The sequence below is a fragment of the Gracilinanus agilis genome, chromosome 1 (assembly GCF_016433145.1).
Source record: "Gracilinanus agilis isolate LMUSP501 chromosome 1, AgileGrace, whole genome shotgun sequence".
Taxonomy (NCBI): Eukaryota; Metazoa; Chordata; class Mammalia; order Didelphimorphia; family Didelphidae; genus Gracilinanus; species Gracilinanus agilis.
The window spans coordinates 397,188,698-397,209,303 of NC_058130.1; the positions used below are offsets into that span (position 1 = coordinate 397,188,698).

General features: G+C 35.8%; 1 protein-coding gene across 1 annotated transcript in view; it reads right to left on the reverse strand.

Annotated features, from left to right (window-relative positions):
- Positions 1 to 6,257, reverse strand: part of DCC (DCC netrin 1 receptor) — a 941,371-nt gene extending 935,114 nt beyond the window's left edge. Inside the window, 2 exon segments of the mRNA XM_044681552.1 lie at positions 6,046 to 6,193; positions 6,195 to 6,257. Of these exon segments, the coding sequence (XP_044537487.1) occupies positions 6,046 to 6,193; positions 6,195 to 6,257 (211 nt within the window).
- Between the last annotated feature and the right edge of the window lie 14,349 nt (positions 6,258 to 20,606).

A 20,606-nucleotide genomic window follows, 5' to 3' on the forward strand; every position in this document is an offset into this window, starting at 1 on the left:
ACATCCCAGCATCCAAACTGACTCTTTCTAAGACCTTTTCTTAATCCACAGAGGCTTCATACTTGGACAACATGGGGAAAAAAACAAATCAAAAAACTTTCTGGTCTCAGAAATTTAAACAAATGAACAAGCAAGCAAGAGCAAATAAACAAAACCCCACAATAATAGGGGCTTCTGAAGCACTCTACTTTGTTGGGTTTTTTTGGTTGGTTAGTCCTGTCTGACTTTCTGTGACTCCATGGGCCATAGCATACCAATACTGGCCAGGAAGTTTTCTCAGCAGAGACCTTGGAGTGGTTTTCCATTTCCTTCTCCAGAGCATTTTACAGATAATAAAAATAGAGGTAAACAAGGTGAAGTGGCCAGGGTCACAGAGGTAGTAAGTATCTGATGCCAGATTTGAATTCTGCTCTTCCTGACTCCAGACCTAGTGCTCTGAGATCATTGAGACATTTAGCTGTCAGAGGTTAAGTGACTTGGCCAGGGTCATGTAGTTAGTAAGTGTCTGAGGCTGTATCTGAAATAAGGTCTTTCTGACAACAGTCAATACTCTGTCCACTGAGCCAACCAGCTGCTCTACACTATATTTGCTCCACACTAGAGTCATCCATCTAAAGTCATGGGATATTCAATAGTAATGAGTTTGTAAGTTCATGATTCCTTAGCAGAGAAAACATTCAGAGTAAAATCATTTACCTGAATAAAAGAGAAGAGTTTCTCATATACAAAATGCTTACCCCTTGATTTCTAACTTTCTCTTTCCTGCTGGTGAGATCTATTATCTCTGAAACAACACACCCACATGCTCCATCATCAACTCTAAAGCATTGTTTCTGCTATTGTCAAAACAGAGAGTCACACTGTTCCTCTTATCCAGGTAAATCTATAAGATTCCCATTTATTACCACCCAAGGCAAACAAAGACAGGGATTTCTCCTACTGGCAAAGGTACCTCAGAGAAGCATCAAGTAATCTTGGTTGGGAGTGAGCTTTAAAGCTAGCAAGATGTGTTCAAGACTTGATTTTGACATGTATTGCCATCATATGTAATCCTAGATAACATTTAATTTCTCAGCGTTCTAGGTAATTCTCTATGATTTGAAATTTCAGAAAAGATGTCAACACTGCTTTGAAAGATGAGTTCCTTTCCGAGTGAGGACCTCCCCATGGCCATGAAATCACAGATCTAGTGGCTATAACTATCTAAGAAATACCATAGTACTAAGGAACCTCTCAACCCTAGTAGCTTTCTTTCCCTTTGCAGGACAAGGAATACAGCCTATATAATATATTGGTGAAAGCATTAGTGCAGGGGGTAAATGGATCGTAGGTGCTAGTCCTATATCTTTAAAAGACTATGAATGTGATGATAAACAAGGTCTCTAGGTCTCTGTTTCCTAATATACAAAATAAGAGATTTGAATTAGATGATCTTGAAGGTCTTTGGCTGTCATATGATTCTGCTCATTTTTTCATTTCATCTTTGCTCCAATTTCCCATCTTTAGATTTCTTTAATATGCCCTTTGGGATAGAGTTTTTGCATAAAGAACATTTCATTGTGGATTAAAATCCTGGCTCTGACACATCTAAACTGTGCATCCTTGAGCCAAGTATTTCACCTTTTGGTCTCAGTTTACTTATCTGTAAAAGGAAGTATATCTACTGGATGAATTCTGATTTCCCTTCTTGCTCAAACATCTATCACTGTATAAGTGTCCAGTCCCACCCCCTGTTCCTGTTACCAATTTCCTCTCCCAAATATGCTGGGAAATTATTTGATATTTCTAGGGACTAGATCATTTTTCCCATTAATCCATTTGGAAAGTCATGATGACACTAACTTTTAATTTATATAATCAATAAAGATATACATGAAGATTCCATGTTCAACAAGCAAGGTGCTAAATACTGGGAAATGAGTTAAATTAGGAGAATGGAGGAGAAAGGTCAGAAAAGAATCAGGGGGGAAATTCTCCTTAAGAAAGATTATTAATTCCCAAAATGTGGTCTGGGAATTCCTGGGGTTCTTCACATTGGTTCAGAAGATCCACAAGGTCAATAATTTTCCAAAATTGTTTGTTTCAGTCATATTAGACTCTTTGTGACACCATTTGAGGTATTCTTGGAAAAGATACTAGAATAGTTTACTATTTTCTTTTCCAGATAATTTTACAAATCAGGAACTGAGGCAAAAAGGGTTAAATGACTTGCCCAGGGTCACACAGCTAGAAAATGTCTCAGGCCATATTTAAATCCAAGATTTCCAGGCTCCAGATCTGGCACTCTATCCACTATTTTATCAACTTGCACTTTTTCTTTCAGGAATACTTGTACATTTTTTTCTGTCCTCACTCTCTAGCTTAATCTTCATTGCCTATATGCCTAAGGACTCTTTATTTGAATAAAGATAATCTGTTTGGTCTAATCTATTATATCTTTATTCTTTTTCACATAAAACAATCTAATCCTTCTCCACAAGCTCCCTCCTTTACCAGAACCCAACCCCTTCCCTCTAAACATGTCCTTTGCATCATCTTTCCCATCACCTTGAGGTACTTAAAGCTGCCACCTACTGCTTGTCATTTCATAGTGTTTATTGCTTCCTGCCTAGACTGTAAACATGTATGAAACTGTTTGCACTATTTTGCTAAAGAAGATGCCATATGAAAATTAATTGCATTGTATTACTTTCTAACCTAAATGATGTTCTGCAACAGTTGGAAGTTTTTTGGCAGCTTCCACATTCTCCATCCTTTGTATCCTGACAGTCCAAAGACAGAACAGAAACTGTGAGAAGCAACCTTCTACAATAGGAATGAACATCTATAGTCTAGGGCTGTAGTGGTTAACTGATGGCACATGTGCCATAGGGGCACTCAGAGCCCTCTCTATGGGCACACACACCATTGCCTCAGCAATACAGCTTGCTAGATTTCCTTACTAGAAAGCCAAAGGGATGTGGGGATGGGCTCCTCCCATCTCCCCCTCCACAAGTGCTTGAGGACATTTATCACATCACCCACCCCTCTAAAAAAGGTATGCCATCATTCGTTTAGGGTGACTGGACCAGTCTCTTGTATAACAGACTCTTTGTATAGGGACTGCCTCCTCTCAGAGAGGCTAATATGCCAGAGATGAATAACAGGTGTTCAGTATCCATTATGTGCCCAGAAGATAATTAAGATTAGTCTTATTAATGATGAACTAAGTGGCTACCTAAATAGTATTTCTAGGATCACAGGTTTAGTATCAGAAAAAACCCCCTTAATGAACAGATTCCAACCTCTTCATCTTCCAGATGAAGAAAGAGAGCTCAGAAGGATTAAGTGACTTTTATTGACATATATAATATGCATATACACATATGTGTATATATAAAACCGACATAAAGTAGTGCTATTATATCTTACTCTTTCAAGAAGGGGAAGACTGTAGAATAATAGCAAAAGGAAAATTTGAATGACCTAATGCAGAGCTTGAGCAAACCCTGGGAGACAAAAAATAATCTGGTTTCCTGGAAATGAACCACATGGTAAGTTATTATGAGGAGAATAAATTATGTGAACTGAAGAATCAAGCAAGAACCAAAGTACCCAGATTGAATGGGGTCAGCTGGAGATGAAGTTCATAGCACCATGAATCTAGAACTGTAAGCTACTTCAAAGAGAATGTATTCTAATATTTTTATTTTATAGATGAAGAAAGTAAGGTTAAAGGAATTAAAATGACTTAGGATCATAGATTCAAAGCTGGAAGGGACCACAGAGATTATTTAGTCCCACCCCATCATTTAATAGATGAGGAAACTGAGGCTCAGAGAAATTAAATAACTTGCCCAATGTCACATAGTAATCACATCCCTCAGTAGATGAGAAAAGAAGAGATAAGATTTTACCTATTGGAGAAGTCCAAGGAAGGGCAGAAGCCTCATTACTTTACTCCCTTTTGTCAAAACTTTCTGTCCAAATTCTCTCGCTATACAATGAAAAAAATAGAGCAGTATATATACCTAGAGCCAACTTCAAACATTTATTAGCTTTGTAAGTAATTTAAAAAGTAATAAACACCAGAGGCAGATTTGAATCTAGGTTTGCTGACTTTAGATCCAGAATTCTTTCCACTATGCCACTGGGCATCCCCAAAATTTGGGGATACAAATGACCCCACTTGTGTTGTTATTTAGTCATTTCAGTCATGTCTGACTCTTTGTGATACCATTTTGAGAGTTTTTCTTGGCAAAGTTACTAGAGTGGCATGTCATTTCCTTCTCTAACTTATTTTACAAATGAGGAAACTGAGCCAAGCAGGGTTAAGTGATTTGCCCAGGGTCAATTGGCTAGGAAGTGTCTTAGGTCACATTTGAGCTAATGAAGATGAATCTTCCTAATTTCAAGTCCAGTGCTCTATCCACTGTACCAATTACCTTCCATATCCACTGTGTCCTCTGACTATTCTCAGAAGGTACCTTGTACAGGTTTTTAACAAAATGACACCAAGAATAGCAGCTGCTTGACATAAGGAAAAATTCTAATAAAGAAACCAGTACCTCTAACCTGAGCCTGCAGAGAAGACTACACTCTGCTGACAATACTGCTAACCTGAAATAATAGTCTTGCTAATGACACTTGCTTAATTATTTTCTCCCCCTATTGGTGTCTAGACTATTGAGTATGGGGAGCTACACTTCTTCATTTGCATTGAGGGCAGAATGAGAAGAAATACGCTTAAACAAAGCAAGAAAAGTCTGAGTGATAGTCATAGAACAATAAGTATCATGGCGCATATATGAAGTTTACAATCCAAGTAAATAACATAATTCATTCTGAACTGTCCTCCCCTGGATAGAGAAGACAGTAGCATTGTCTTCCTGCAATTGTAGAATGGATTGCACTATGAACTGGCAAACTTTTCAAAGTCACATTCACTTCAATGATATTTTCTCATTCTAGGAAAACTATTTTTGATAGAAAATATCTATTTTTTTCATGTTTCTACAACCTCAAATATACAACAATAAAATTCTTTTTTCTTAATTTTACTTTTTGGCCCTCATGTGATGTTTCAAGGACCAGAAGAGCATATGAGAGAAAGAAAGACATGAATAAATAAATTGTTGTGAAAGTCAAAGGATGAAGATTCTGGTTTAAGCTTCACTGGCTATGTGAACCTGAGCAAATCACTGTATTATGAGTGATTTGTAAGGTGTTTTTGGCTTAAAAACAATGTTTATAATAGGGTTAATAATGATAGCTAATATTAACATGACATTATGATTTGCAATGTGTTTTACATCTGTTATCTCACTTGATTTTCCCAATAACCCCATAAAATATGTGCTGTTATTATTCTTAACTTACAAATGAAGAAATTGATAGTCAAAGATGTTAAAACATCTGGTGTAGAGTCTGACTTGAGGTCTTCTTAGCTCCAAGTTGAGGGATCTATTTGCTGCAGCATCATTACATTGGCCAGGATGGTTTTGATTTGTTGAGAATATAGTTATTCTCCTCTCCACTCCTCTTTTTTTCTGCTCATCTCATCTGACACCAATCTCAAGACTCTGCATGCCTTTTGTAACTAAAACCTGGCCAGTTTGTAAAGGCATCAATATCTTTTGCTATGCTGTAGTCTTTATGACTTCTGGTCTTTTTACAGCCAGACTTCTCTATTTCTGTGTAAATCTTTAGAAGCAAGAATTGGCTTCCAACAACTAAGACTTGTCTTAATAAAATACTATGCCAAATCACTACATTGAAGTCAGATCTGGCCTTTTACACTGGGAGCAAATAGATCTACAACACCCCTACTGTCCTATTACGCACACTGGAAGTTTGCTCATAATCACATTATTTTTAGAATTTTGTGAGCTCGAAGGGAAAACAGAAGGAACAGCCCTACATTAAATTATTCACTTGAACGACTTTCCAAATTGAAATCACAAAGATTGCAAGTACAGAGTTGTAACTACACAGGAACCCATTTGAAATAATTTCAGATCTGAACATTGCCATACGGTCATGTTGATTTCAATGGAGGGAACTTACTCATGTGGATAATACTATGCAGATGGGGCAGTGGTGTTGGGGCCTTCTGCCAAGGGCTTCTCTGCCCCTGGCCACTGGTGGAGCCAAATGTCTTTTTATTAAAATTCATTTGAATCTGAAGGAAGGAATGAAGGAATGAAGGAAGGAAGAAAGGAAGAAAACAAGGAAGCAAGGAAGGAAGAAAGGAATTTAAAAGCAATAACCATTATCATTTATTGAGGAAGAATCTGGTCACTAAGGTCATGCATTTTAATTCAAAACACCTCTGCCAGGGAAAACACATTCATAAAAGAGTAGGAAGCATAATGAATGACAATGGCAGTTAAAAAGATTAAAACAATTTCCATAGCATCTTTCTATTCCCAGAACCTAACACATTGACTGATATATACTATGCACATAATAAATACTGTTTGATTGATTAACTATAACTATAGCTTACATTTGAATGAGACATTAAAATTTTGCATTTTCATACACATTATTTCATCTAAATATCGCAGAAGCTATAGGTTACAGGTAGGACACTGCTACATCTATGTGCTAAAGATAAGTGAACCCAAATTCAGTAATATTGTGATATGTCCCAGGTCATACAGATCAGCTTGCATTCATCGACCCTAAAATAATAAGAGTCAATGGGCTATGGTGGTAAAGCTCAAGCAACCATTGGTCAATTCCATGCAAATTCTATGGATCAAGCATAATTTGTGCTTCAGTTTAGCTTCTCCCAGCAATTTTAAAGAGAGCGCAATCCTTCTCTATATCTGAAAAACAGAGTATTCTGAATTTCTTTCTCTTGATTTCATTCTTCCCCTATAACTCAAGTGCCAACTTTTTTAGAAAAGATTGCAAAACCAATTTCAATTGAAATTCAGAATAGCTGTGCACAGGGCTTCTGGGTGGTTACCTTTTCTGGCTGATGTGCCAACCATTATTACTTCTAATGACTTCTGGCTTCTCCAGGAGATTCCCTTTATGCCTGAGTGAAAACTCTTTTCTGGCAACAAATTGCCAACACCAGAGCCACTAAAGACCTGAATAGCTATTTGACAAAAAAGAATTTTAAGCCACACACAAACTATATGACTTTCAAAAGCTCGTAGCCATGCCAAATAAGTAAAATTCATTTTAAAGTTTTCTTTATTCTTTATTAATTTTAAGTAAAAGGGTATTCCCTAGGAACTTTATAGAACCAAAGATTTTGAGAGCTGTAACCTTAGCAATTATCTAAACCAACACATAGCAGAAAAATGCATCCTCAGTATAACAAAACCAGTAAGTGATCATTCATCCTTTGCTTGAAAACTGACAAGGAAGAAAATACCATCTCTTAAAGTAACCCATTCTACTTTTGGATAGCTCTAATTCTTAAGAATGTCTTTTTTTTTACATAAAACTGAAATTTGAACTATTACAATCTCTATGTATTGTTCTTGTTTTTTCCCCTTTGGTGCTTAACAGAACAAGCCTAATCTCTCTTTCATGTGGCACCCTTTCAAATGCTTGAAGACAGTTCCCCGATTTATGCTAAGACTTTTCTTCTCTGACAAACTTCTTTAAAATTCCTTTTATTTTGGTAATGATATACATTGTTCTTCTGTTGTTCAGTCATGTCTAACCTCATGACCCCATTTGGAGTTTTCTTGGCAAAGATATTGGAGTGGTTTTTCATTTCCTTCCTCAGCTCATTTTATAAGTGAGGAAACTAAGGCAAACAGTTTTAAATGACTTTTCCAAGGTAACAAAACTAGTAAGTGTTCAAGGTCAAATTTGAACTCAGGACTTCCTGATTCTAGGCCTGGCACTCTGTCTACTATGCCACCTAACTACATATATCTATTTTGAAATTACTTATTATTTTTAAAGTTACATATAGAAGCAATTTTTGAAATTTTTTTCTGACATTTTAGGATTCTGATTTTCTCCCTTCCTCCCTTTGCTCACTTCCCTAAGGCAGCAAATACTCTGATATAGGTTACCATTGCTTTCTGCATATATACTTTTTAGAACAAATCTGCACCACCAATATGTATCAAAGCTACACAAATATCAACCATCCAAGATCATAGGTTCATTATAACAGAGTGGAAGATCATCTAGTCCTACTACCTCATTTTGCAGATAAGGAAACTGAGACTTTGAAAGATTAAGAGGCTTATGCAAAGACAAGGCTTACAGCTAATGTATTTAGCCAAAGGCCACAAGGCTTATCAGCCTGTTGAAATAATTCATGACTAAAGCATGATGGCTGGTTTTCTGATCACCATTATCAGAGATCTCAGTAATACTAGTACTTATGGATTTCAAATTTCAACTCAAAAAATCTAACCAGACTCTATAATTACTTGTAGTATTCATTTGGAAGGTATATATTGTGTGGAACTAAGGCAGATAGATGTTCATGAAGAGAAGGTCAGTCCAAATAGTTTGTATGCTGAGGAGAGGGTCTACATCTTATTATTTGTCTTCTCCCTTATACCATCTTGCTCAGTTTTTGGCATATCCTAGAAGCTACATAGATAATAATTAGCTGAAAATAAAGACATAATGATGTTCCTTCTTTATTTCTTTTTTCACTCCTTTAATAAACATTTATTATGTGCCTGAAGTGATCTATGTATTGGGTTAGAAGCTAGAGATATAAAGTAAAAAACAAATTTTCCTTTCAACAATTTACAACTTTGGACCATATCATTTGTAGGAACCTCCATTCCAATTCCCAAAATATAGAATTAGAAAAAAATAAAATAAAACAAAACAGAAATGATCACAATGGGATAAAGAAATGAAAATATATTTCAAGAATAGAGATAAACAATAAGCATTTGAATGGATATATAAGGTGATTTAGTCCAATCTTCCTAGTGGCTACCTAGGTGGTTCAGGGGATAGAGCACTGGGCTTAGAATCAGAAAGACTCATCTTCAAGTGTTCAAATCTTAGCTCTGGCACTTCATAGCTCTGTGACTCGGAGCAAATTACTTAAAGGAAATGGCAAACCACTCCAGTGTTTTTGCTAAGAAAATCTCAAATGGGTTCATGAAAAGTCAGACAAGACTGAAACTACTGAACAACAATAAATCCAATCTTCTAGTCATTGTAGGAATATTTGACAGGATTTCTGACTTCACTTGGATAGTTTCAATGACAAGAAAGCTCACCAAGTTACAAGGAAGACTCTAAGTTGTTTGCAGAAAAAAATGTTTCAGGAAGTTATAGTAAACATATCAAGCTACAATGGTGATTACAGATATAGTGGGAAATATTTCCATGGAACTAGAATGGTTAATTCATCTTTTCCAAAAGTCTGCCTCATTTCACCTTTTAGTTTATTTATTAAAACATTTTTTCCTGTCTTCAGAGAGAATAATAAATCATTCCATTCTTAGAAAGGAACAACATGCTAATTATTTAAGAATTATCTGTTCCAAAAGTCTTAATATAAGGGAACCTTTCATTCATTTTTCCTCCTTTTTACCAATGTAGCAATTAGACATCACTGTGTATTAGGGGCAAAATAGCATTGGTGTTGTAATGAAATGACAGGAGTTCAAATTCTGGATCCATGTGACTCAAAATTGGTTCCCCCTCATCTTTAACATGGGAGTAATAATATTTGAACTCAGGGGGTTGTTATGAAAAAAAATACTTTTTCAGCTAAAAGGTGCCATATATTATGCAAAGTATTATTTAACTATATTATAAAAAATTGAAGCAATATTTATTAGATGTGTTAAGACATTATGCCTTGCCCTTTCTGCCATCTGAGACTTAACACATTATATTACAATATGCCACTGCTAGCCCTTATCCTGTGATGAAATTATCCCAGTGATACTGATGTTCTTGCTGTACTTGAAAGGAGATACTCCATCTCCCAACTGTGGCTATTTTCACTCACTGTCCTGGAATGATCTCCTCATTTCTTCATACGAACTTCCCTGAATTCTTTGAAGACAGGATTAAATCTGATCTTTCCAGAATGTCTTTCCTGACTTCCCTTAATTCTAGTGCCTTTACTCTTTTCCTTATTTCATTTTTTCCCTTAATATAGCTTGTTTGTACATAGTTGTTTGCATGTTGTCTCCTCATCAGACTAGGAGTTCTTTGAAAGGAAAGGCTATCTTTTTACATTTCTCTGTATCCCTAGTACTTAGCATAATGCCTGACACATTTGACTGACTGACTTGTCAGAAAAAAAATCTTTAAATGCACTGAAATAGATATATTTTTGTAATATGGCACAAAATTAGGAGTGCCACCAAAGCATCTCTGAAACGGGGGTGGGGGAAGATTGTGGGTTAAAGATACTCCAGGGACTTGAATTCCATTTGGCCTCTATCACACATAAACATAGATTTGATGCTCTAAAACTACCCTTCCCCCAATGATTGCCTGAGCTCCCTCTGGTTGACAGGTTATCACTGGTGTTTTCCATCTAAGAGCACTTAACTTTAGTGCCTCAGAACAAGACCAAGAGCATGCTTTCGGGATACATGTCATGCCTGAAGTTACAGAGGCCAATTTGCTGCCTGCAATGGATACTCTCAATTCTTTTACTCCTGAGATTCAGAAATTCTCCAAATCCTAACTGGAAAGAAGTAAGTAGTGACCTGAGCTATTAATGGTATGATCCCGCCTTCTAAATGAATGATAACACAACCCATAAACCTTGGCCCCTGGTTCATAATGTGTGCTGTTTTAAAGGTCATATGATATAATGGTTTAATGGACTCAAATAAAGCATTTTTATTTAACTTTATAGGTTCTAACTCCATGACATATTATCCTCACTGCTGTACCATAGATTATGGAATATCGTGGCTCATCCTGTTGACATCGCTAGACAAATATTGGCCTTGATATGGAAGCTCAGTTTCCCTTAACTGTTCCCTAGAGACCTATTGTGCTTAGTTTCAAACTAGAAAAAGGGACTTGATTTCATTTTTCCCCATACACTTTTTTGATATCTTCTCTTATGAGGTAGAGCACAATCAGAGAAAAAGAAAATGAGATAATTTTTTAAGTCATTTGTCATCTGCATTATAGAGAGGAAACATGGTATTAAGGAGAATGCAGAACTTTGAGCCAGGAAGTTTTGTGTTCAAATCCCATTTCAGATTATTACAATTAATTAGTCTGACAGCTAGTTTTCTCACTCATAAAATATGCATAATACTAGAACATAACTCAAAAACATTATTGTGATGAATAAATGTACAACATACGGAGCAATTTGTAGATTTTAAGAGTTCTGTAATCATCTTCATTGATTTCTCTGACTCGGTGTAATCCATTTCGGGATTTTCTTCGCAAAGAGAATAGAGTGGTTTGTCATTCCTTCTCCAGTTCATTTTATATATAAGGAAACTGAGGCAACAAGAGTAAATGACTTATTTATTTCTTTATTATTTATTTTTGTTATTATCTTTATTATTAAAGTTATTTCTTTATAATGTGTGTTGAGGGGTTCTTGTCAGGTTTATGGAAGGATTTTTAAGAAGAAGCAACTTACTCAAGGTGTATAATGGGAATTATTTCTTATATTTTACTTCAAAAAAGGCCTTCTTTGTAGGTCTTTTTGGGGTAAGGAGTTTAGTCAAACAAATTCCTTTCCCTCCCTTCCTTTCCGCCTATCTTCCCTTCCTTTCTTCTTTCTACCCTTTCATTACTTTTATTGTCATTTTTTTACACCACAATTATTTGCCAAATTACTAGGATGCCAAAGAAAGATCATAATCAGAAGAATAAGGAGGGAATGATGGTGGATGACAAAAATAACATGTGAATCCTAGAAAAACACATAAAGAATAATGGTATGACTGGCAGGTACATCTACAGAGTGATTATAGGGTGAAAGGGAGAATGAAAATTTCCCCATGACAGCCCAGCACTAAATCCCCAAATCAAACTCTGTTGCCTGCATGGCATTTTCCAAACAGTTTCTCCAGTAGGTGGATAGGGATTTTCAAGTGGGAATCATAGTCTTTTATCCTTGCCATATACCCATGTAGAAATAGTATGAAGACTTTAGTCCCCATTCCCAAGGCAAACACGAAACTGAGAATGTTTTAGCTGCCACCTGCTACAGCTGTGTCCAGTTACATCTTTAGGAATTTTCTCTCTTGCCCCTGAGTGGAGTAAAAAACCCACTGATTCTCATCTCTCTTAATCAACATTTGTACGCTCATGACCCAAGGGGAGAAGTACCCAGTGGTGGAAGCAAAAGAAGCCAGGGGTTTACAAGGTGCCTTTGAATGTCAGCATGACAGATTGCATATTTCATATGCAAAAAAAAGACACTGCAGGAAGAGCCCCTGGGGGTGTCACCAACATACCACAGGCAAACATTGCCTAGGGGCCTTTTATAGGCAAGCCAGTGCCTGGTAATGGCACCTGCAGAGGAAATGAACCACTGAGCAGTGGACCGAGAACAGATGATGACCCAAATAATACACCTGCTCCCCTGGAACAAGTTGTTATTTTAGAGTTGGATGGGACCTTAGAGAGCATCTTCTCCAAAATCTTAATTGGCAAATGATGAAACTGAGGCTCAATGAGCTTAAATATCTTATCCAAGGTCAATGACAAGACTAAAAGCCAGGTCTTCAAACTCCTAATCCAGTGTTCTTTACACTCGTCCAGACTAGCCTAATTTAATTGAAAAAGGTCTCAAGAGAAATGATAAATACAAGGAATCTGTGTGGAGGGTTTGGGGTAATTATTCTCTTGGACTTTGCACAATCAGCTATGTTAAGTATAAAAAGAAGGCAAGAGAGTTGACCTGAGTTAGCTTTTCAGTTGGAAGGGCCATTTGTAGTTAGGGCTAGATTTCTCTCATTTCCCTCAACCATAAGGTTTAAGCTTTTGCTCCAGATCATAATGGTTTTTAAGTCTCCCTGAGTTAGTTATTCAAATGCTACCAACAGAATATTATACTTTGGGTGATTTTTGCAATCAAACCTTTCATTGTAGAGAGGAGGAAACTGAGGTAAAGACAGGATGGATGACTTATATAAGAAGATCTAGCTAGGTGTTATGCTTTGTTAGCTACTTAAGATAAATATCACTGCTTTTTTTCCCCATGTGTCAGCAGATGAGGCAGTGTAATTGATGCTAGGCAGGTCTAGAATCATAAAGTTGTTGGCAAATCCCAAAACCTGAGTTCCAAATGGAATGACCCAACTACATTTTGGCTTAGGAACCAAAATCAGGATCTGTGAAGGATGCAAAGAAGCCCTATGAGACCTGCTTTCAGTCAAATAGAATTACTGAATTTTAGAGTCAGAGAGACTTGTATTTGAAATTATATACTCCAATTTTTTTATATTACAAATGAGAGAATTGAGGCCCACAGAGATAAAAATCACTTGCCTGCAATCATATGAATATTGGTAATGCAAGGGCTAGATCCCTATTACTGCCTATTTCCTCATGCAATGTAATCTTTTCATCATACTCGACTACCTCTAATGCAATTGTTAAATTCTTATTTAAACTGGGCATTTGGTATGGGAAAACATGTAGCATCCTCAAAAAAGAAACAAAGGAGAAGAAAAATGTTTGAGCTATGGAATTGGATGGGGGAAGGGAGAACTCGTTTTGAAAATGAAAGGTAGCATTTTTCTTCAGGATAACATTTCTAGCCAATCCTATTGGGTAAAAGTCATTTCTAAAGACCTTTTCCCAGAGCTATAACCTGGAATTATCATAAACACAGCGTCAATATTGGAAGTATCCTTAATGAATATGTAATCTGATCCTGTCTCAATCTTGAATCCATTAACAAGGGGAATCACATAGAAGATAATGAATAGTTAGTAATGCAGCATTAGGATTAGGGATGAGTGAACCTAAAAATAATCAAAATTCAAATGAGCATGATGCTTATTCAAATTACCCAAACCTCTCAGGCCATTTGCCTTCCAGATATCATGATCCTTCCTTCCACACAATCCAGTCCTCCCAATTCAGTTTCTAAATGACCTTTGTTTTATGGATTTTGTTTTAATAAGGGAAAGAAATACTCAGATAGTAGAACTTTATTGGTTGCCCTATGTTAAAACCATGACACCCTCAATTAAACATTTTTAAATGCAGAGAAATATGTTATATTTAGATCTTGTGAGACAAGTCACTTGCCCTCTCTGGTCCTCTGTAAATTAAGAAGGTTGGTCTAGATCACATCTAAAGTCTATCCTAACTGTCATTCAGTGATGCTTTTGGACGGAGTTTCAGGATAATTTTTAATTCTTCTAAAAAGAACTCAGTTAAATAAGCCCTCAGTTAAAACTCAGAAATAAAAAATAATGGAATGACTTGTATGAGTGGAGAGTATGAAAGAACAATATAAACAATTCCTACAGTAATATGAATGGGAGAAACATCTACAAATAAAACTATAATGTATTGGAACTGTAATGAAATGAAATGAACATTCTTGATATCTTGGACCTTGAGTCATGTTAAGGTAATATTCATTTCTCCTGTCAGAAGAGAGATAGGGATTAAGGATATTAAATGTGATATATATTATCTAGCCTAGCTGCTGTGTCTCCTAGCTCTTCTTAAAGTTTGCTTTTGTTACAGACAAAGGTTGAAAAGGTGGAGGAATATTAAGAGGGAATTACTGTGGTATACCAAGAAGAGGAAACATCAAATCTTTTGTTTAAAAGAAATAATTGACTGACAAAGAAAGGGAAGGTGGAAGAAAGGAAGGAAGGAAGGAAGGAAGAGAGGGAGGGATGGAGGAAGAGAGGAATGGAAAAAAGAAGGATAGGAAGTATAACATCCATGATCTTAAGTGGGGTTAAAGGTGCCTTACAAAATTCCACAGATTCATTTCACAGAATCCCAGAACTGAGGGGGCACTATAGAATTCTGTGAGGCAGCTTTAACCCCACTTAAGATCATGGATGTTACAGAACGAGGGAGGAAATTTATTCATTCCTAAACCTTAACCCTAATCTACTCCTGGCCCTAAAGAATATAATTTTTTTGTTTGCTTACTTGATTTTTGCTTTGTTTTGTTTTGTTTTGAATTATGACAAATATTAAGTAGTTTCTATGAGGGAAAGATTTATTTTAACCTCATTCTTGGAGTTTGCTCTTTGTATCTATAGTGAGTATTAATTTGTTAGGATTGACTGATTTAAATCTGGGGGACACCAATCCCAAATGAGTGCGTAGTCTGGTAGGGAGTTTGGCTACATGTGTAGATAGGGTTTCAGTACATACTTTCTGTTTATGAAGATGGCAACAATGCTGACAAAATAGCTTCTGATTTAGATTTTGGCCAGGAATGGGTTACTCCTTGCAAGTTCCCAGTCATGCACATTAAATGAACATCTTAATCACAGGCGCAATTATACAATTTTCCTGCATGAAACTGAAAGGAGATCTATCCAGTACGTGGGACAGCCCTCGAGGCTTGTTTCATCTTCTCCACATGCCTCATCCTGTGCTTTGCACATTAATAAGCTGCTGAGCACCCACAATTCTAAGAGGTAACCGAGGCGACAGTGAGAAGCTTTATTTTAGGCTGTGTTCCTTTTGTTTTAGGACATTTTTTTCTGAATGAAAGGACTTTTTTCCCATATCTTTACAATCCTCTCTCATTTATGAAGTAACAAAAATTAAAATTTAAATTTGTCATTAATTTCTATAAATTCCTTATATCCTTTCAACATGACATGGCTATTTACCAGTGATCCCAATAATCTTCATTTGCTTGTCATATATTCTGTATCTATAGAAGTGGAGGTTAAAATGGATATCTTTGCTTACCCTGGCTCAAAATTTATCACCACACAATAAATTAAAGGCAACAGACAAGAGCAAAGAGACAATAATAACTATTTGGCCTACAGAAGTTGAGAGTGTAGTAAGTCATATATCATGCATTTCTGGCATTCTCTCCATCTATAGAGCTTTCTGAAATTTCCCTGCTAGGCACTAAAGTGATTTAACATCCCAAATGGCCACTCTCTACTAATTAGGACAATTAATTCAAAACAATCTGGAATGGAGGTGATTTTGTTTTCCTTAGAGGACAAATGTGAAGAATGGATCTCTAGTTAGACTTAAAAATTACCACCTAAAATTTTCAACGGATAGATAATATAGGAAGAAAGTTTCAGGAACTATTATATAAAAACAAGCAAAGAAAAACATTATTCTATATTCTAGTTTTAGATCTGCTTTCTATAAAACCTATATCTACAAAGCAAATCTCTTTCATTTTAGCCTAAATGACTTGAAGGCTTTTACCTTATAATTTCTTTTTACTAAAAATCAAATAGATTGTCCAAGGCAAAGGCACATCTAAAATTATGTAAGAGAAAAAAATGAAATATAAGAATGATTTTGATTTCACAGAATCATAGAACTCTAAAAAGATAATTGGTACTATAATTTCCTAATATCTGATCCAATAATCATGTATTAAGTGACTAGCATATGCAAACTACCATGCTAGGGACTGGAGATTAAAAGAGAGAACAAAACAAAGCAAGAAAATGACAGTCTTTTGCACATTGAAGAAGTATTGCCATACAAGGAAACTGGAATTTTAAAATGTCTCACTCAGGATCACACTTAGCTTTTGGCAAGCACTAGACTAGAACTTCATTCTGATAAGCCCTACTCTAGTGTTCTTTTCACAAACAACAACAACAAAATGCCCTGGATAATAGTCTTAACTCTAATGGCCTTCCAAATCCAAATAACACAACCACTGCCATGATTTCTTCCTGTTTTCAGGACCTTACCAGTAAAATTAGACATGTCTAATTTTATTATTTCCTAATATAGTTTTATTTCCTAATGTAACTGAGAATAAGTGTTATTTGTTAATCATTCAATCTACCAACAAGTATGTATTGAAACTGTGCTCAGTTTTCCCTCACCAGTCCCTTCTGTTCAAAAGAAATCGCATATTTTGCCAAGACCACAGAGGTATATTTGTTCTTTGAATAGCCCACAAAGAGCTTTGGGACCCACAAAACAGCAAGTGGAACATGGAAAGGGGAAAATAATTCTGAGCCATTGAAGGGAAGATGGCTTTAAGATAAATATGATTCCTGGATTTTAGTCAGACTTGTATAAAGGGAAAGGAATGCATAAGTGAAGAGTGAATCCAACTCTTTGTCTATCAATCAGCAACTTTTAAGTTAGTCAAATAAAAACTTAAGTACCCCTACTTAGTACCTTACCAGTCACTAAGTAAGAGAGTTCACAAGTCACTTGCTAGAGAGGGTGACAACTGCAGAGACCACTGCACACCCCATTGGCAGTGCTAGGCAAATTGAAAGACTGTGATTGGTTCCTATAAAGTGGGGGAACAACAGGAAGTGACATGGAGAAAACTGCTTTAAAAAGGCCAGTTTGAAGATTCAGTCATTCTCTCTGCATTGGTGAGCTAGTCTGGAGAGGACACTCTTTCCCTGGATCCTGTGTCAGCTTGTGTTGGTGATTGGAGTGATTCCTTCTTTGGTTCTTTGATGCTTTGGTGGGACACTCCCTTCAGTGTGAGTTCTAGTGAGAATCCTGGCAGTCTTAGCTTTGTGTGCACTGAAGGTTCTCAGAGGATTCTTCAGCGTCTCCTGGTTCTTCAGATTTCAGCTTCCTAATTAGGGCTTTGGATTCTGGTGAGATTCGCTTTGGGATTCCCATTTGTGGTCTGGAGACATTAGGATTAAACTTAAGGTATTTTGTAGCTAGGCAGTACTTTCTATCTCTTTGTCTATATTTTTCCACTTTCAGTCTTTCCACCTCTTTGTAAGTAAAGCTGCTAAAAGTCATTTTGACTTAAGCTATAATATTTTTAAATCATGACCATAATATTACTTTATAATTCTCATATTTAGCATAAAACTAAATTCTTACCCATATGAACGATGTGTTTTGAAGATGGAGAGTGTATATTCCAGTCTATCTACATTTGTAAGGCCACTTCTGATGTTCTTTTTAAATACTATCTAGTCATTAAGTCTCACCATGATGACATATCTGACTGCTACCTTATATGACTTATTTTCTTTATATAATAAAGGCTTATCTGTACCAATCTTTCTGTTCTTGCTGTTTTCCCACCTACTATCATATTCAAATGTATGTCATCTCATCTCAAAACTCCTAAATGATATTGTATGTAGCAAAAAAGCCAGAAAATATTATTATCCTAGTGAATGACATGAAGCAGATATTTAATAAATGCTTATTGACTTGGTTTTGTATTTCTCAACATAGTACATGCTTTATTACTCTACTGTTATTGCTACTACTGCTACAGTTACTACTACTACTACTTCTACTACTACTACTACTACTACCACCACTGCGTAGCATTTATAAAGCCATTTTAGGTTTGCAAAGTGCTTTGCATCAATAAGCAAAGTGACCCAAATGTCCCATACTAGGTGTCAACCTCAGTGACATTAATTTCTAAACTTTGAGATCAGAGAGCCTAGACTAGGCACTAGCATTGACAGCAGACCATTCATAAATACTCCAACACCACTGCCACCTAAGAAAGGATAAACCAATTAATCAGAAGTCACAACAGAAATAATCTTGATTTGTTTTTGGATCTCATTCTATTTTGATCTCTCTACTACCACAGTGTTCTAAAACAGATAAAAATTAATAAACATTTAAGACATTTTATAGTCAAAGTACTTAATAATGTTTCTTTAATTATAATTAGTGAATGAAATTATCTTAAAAGGAAGGATCTGAAATAATAACACAATTAGGGTATTAAGTTGCTGATAGCTCAGAGTATAAAGAGTCTAACAAAATTCCTACTTTTGGCTTATTTGTTCCTCATACAGGTCACAAAATATAAAAAAAACAATTTCCATATATTTTTGTCAAAATATATATGGGTCACTCTGATATAGTTTGTCTTTGAAAGTGGTAAGACATTGCAGTTAGGTGAAGATGAGAATTTATTTATAAAAAAGAGAAAGAACTGGCTTTAAATATGACAACCTTAAAATAACATTTTAAAATATTCTACTTTATAAATACATATAGTTTAATTCAGTCTGAAAAAATATTCCATGACACATATATAATAGTGTCAAGGAATATTTTGCATACACACACACACACACACACACACACACACACACATATATATATATACATACTCTTGGGTTTTGACAGAAAAGAATCTAAAACACATAAACAAAAAACCTCTAGTTCATGGGATCCTACTGTAGAAGAAATAAAAATCATAAACCCATTACCTTATAAATAGTCCTTTGAAGTTGTCAAACAAATATGGCTCATGAGGACTTCAACTTTATAGAGTTCTGGAAGGTGATAACTTGGAGAGAACTTAGACACCAACTAATATACTCCCTTAAGTTTATAGGCTAGGAAGACAAGACTCAAGAAGGCAAAGGCCTCTGGGATCCCTTTCCACTTGAAGATCTATGATTCTTGGGGCAGCTAGGTGGCTCAGTGGAGAGAGAGCCAGGCTCCAAGACAGGAGGTCCTTGGTTTAAATCTGGCATCAGCAATTCCTCACTGTGTGACCCTGGGCAAATCACTGGACCCCAAAAGCCTAGTCCTTACCTCACTTCTGCCTTGGAACTGATAGTTTTGATTCTAATACAGGGGGTATAGGTTAATTTTTTTTAAAGGATCTCTGATTCTATGTTTTCATTGGCTGTTCCTCCCTTCTGTAATACTGTCTCCTCATCACTGTCTCCTGGCTTTCTTCAAGTTATAACTAAAATCCTATCTTCTGTTAAAAGCCTTTCTAGATCCCCATTAATGCTAGTGCTTTCCTGATGCTAATTATTTCCATTTTATCTCTCTATATATGATTTATATATACATATATACCAAAGTTTATATATGAATATGGTTATATAAATGTGTTTTTATGTAATTGTATGTGGTTTCTCCAGAGTTTCTTTTAAGTAGGGACTATCTTTTGCTATTCTTTATATTCTCAGGCCTTAGTACAGTGCCTGGCATATTGTAAAGATCTAATAAATGTTTATTAATTATTATCCCCTGAGGTGACTTGCCCAAGATTATACTGTGTGTGTATGCCAGGATTGGGTCTTTTGACTCCTAACTATTTCAAAGGACCCCAATGTCCTACATAGACTTTTCTGCTATTTTTCTTTGCTGCTTACTGAGTAACCCAAGTATTCAATTAAGTTCCTAACTAAGAGAAAGTCATCTAACAGATACTCAAATGCAAGCTATTTCTTCTACTTTGACCTTCTATCCATATATGATTATTAATAATGGTAAAAAGTGAACTTTGCAATCGTGATAGTAAGAAGAAAAATATTATTTTAAATGCTTTTCCACCCCCAGAGGTTAGTCATCTTTCCTTACAAACTTTATTAGGTTTGTTCAAATGAGTTAGCTCTGACTTATATTTCCTTTCAAGTTTCTAACTATACTTTAGTGTGTTTTCTGTATTCTTTTACCATTCCGCTGGTGAGAATGTATGCATGCCACATCTACTCTTTAAAAGAAAATCTTACTTTACATTTAAAAATCAATACTGTATATCACCCTCAAAGCAG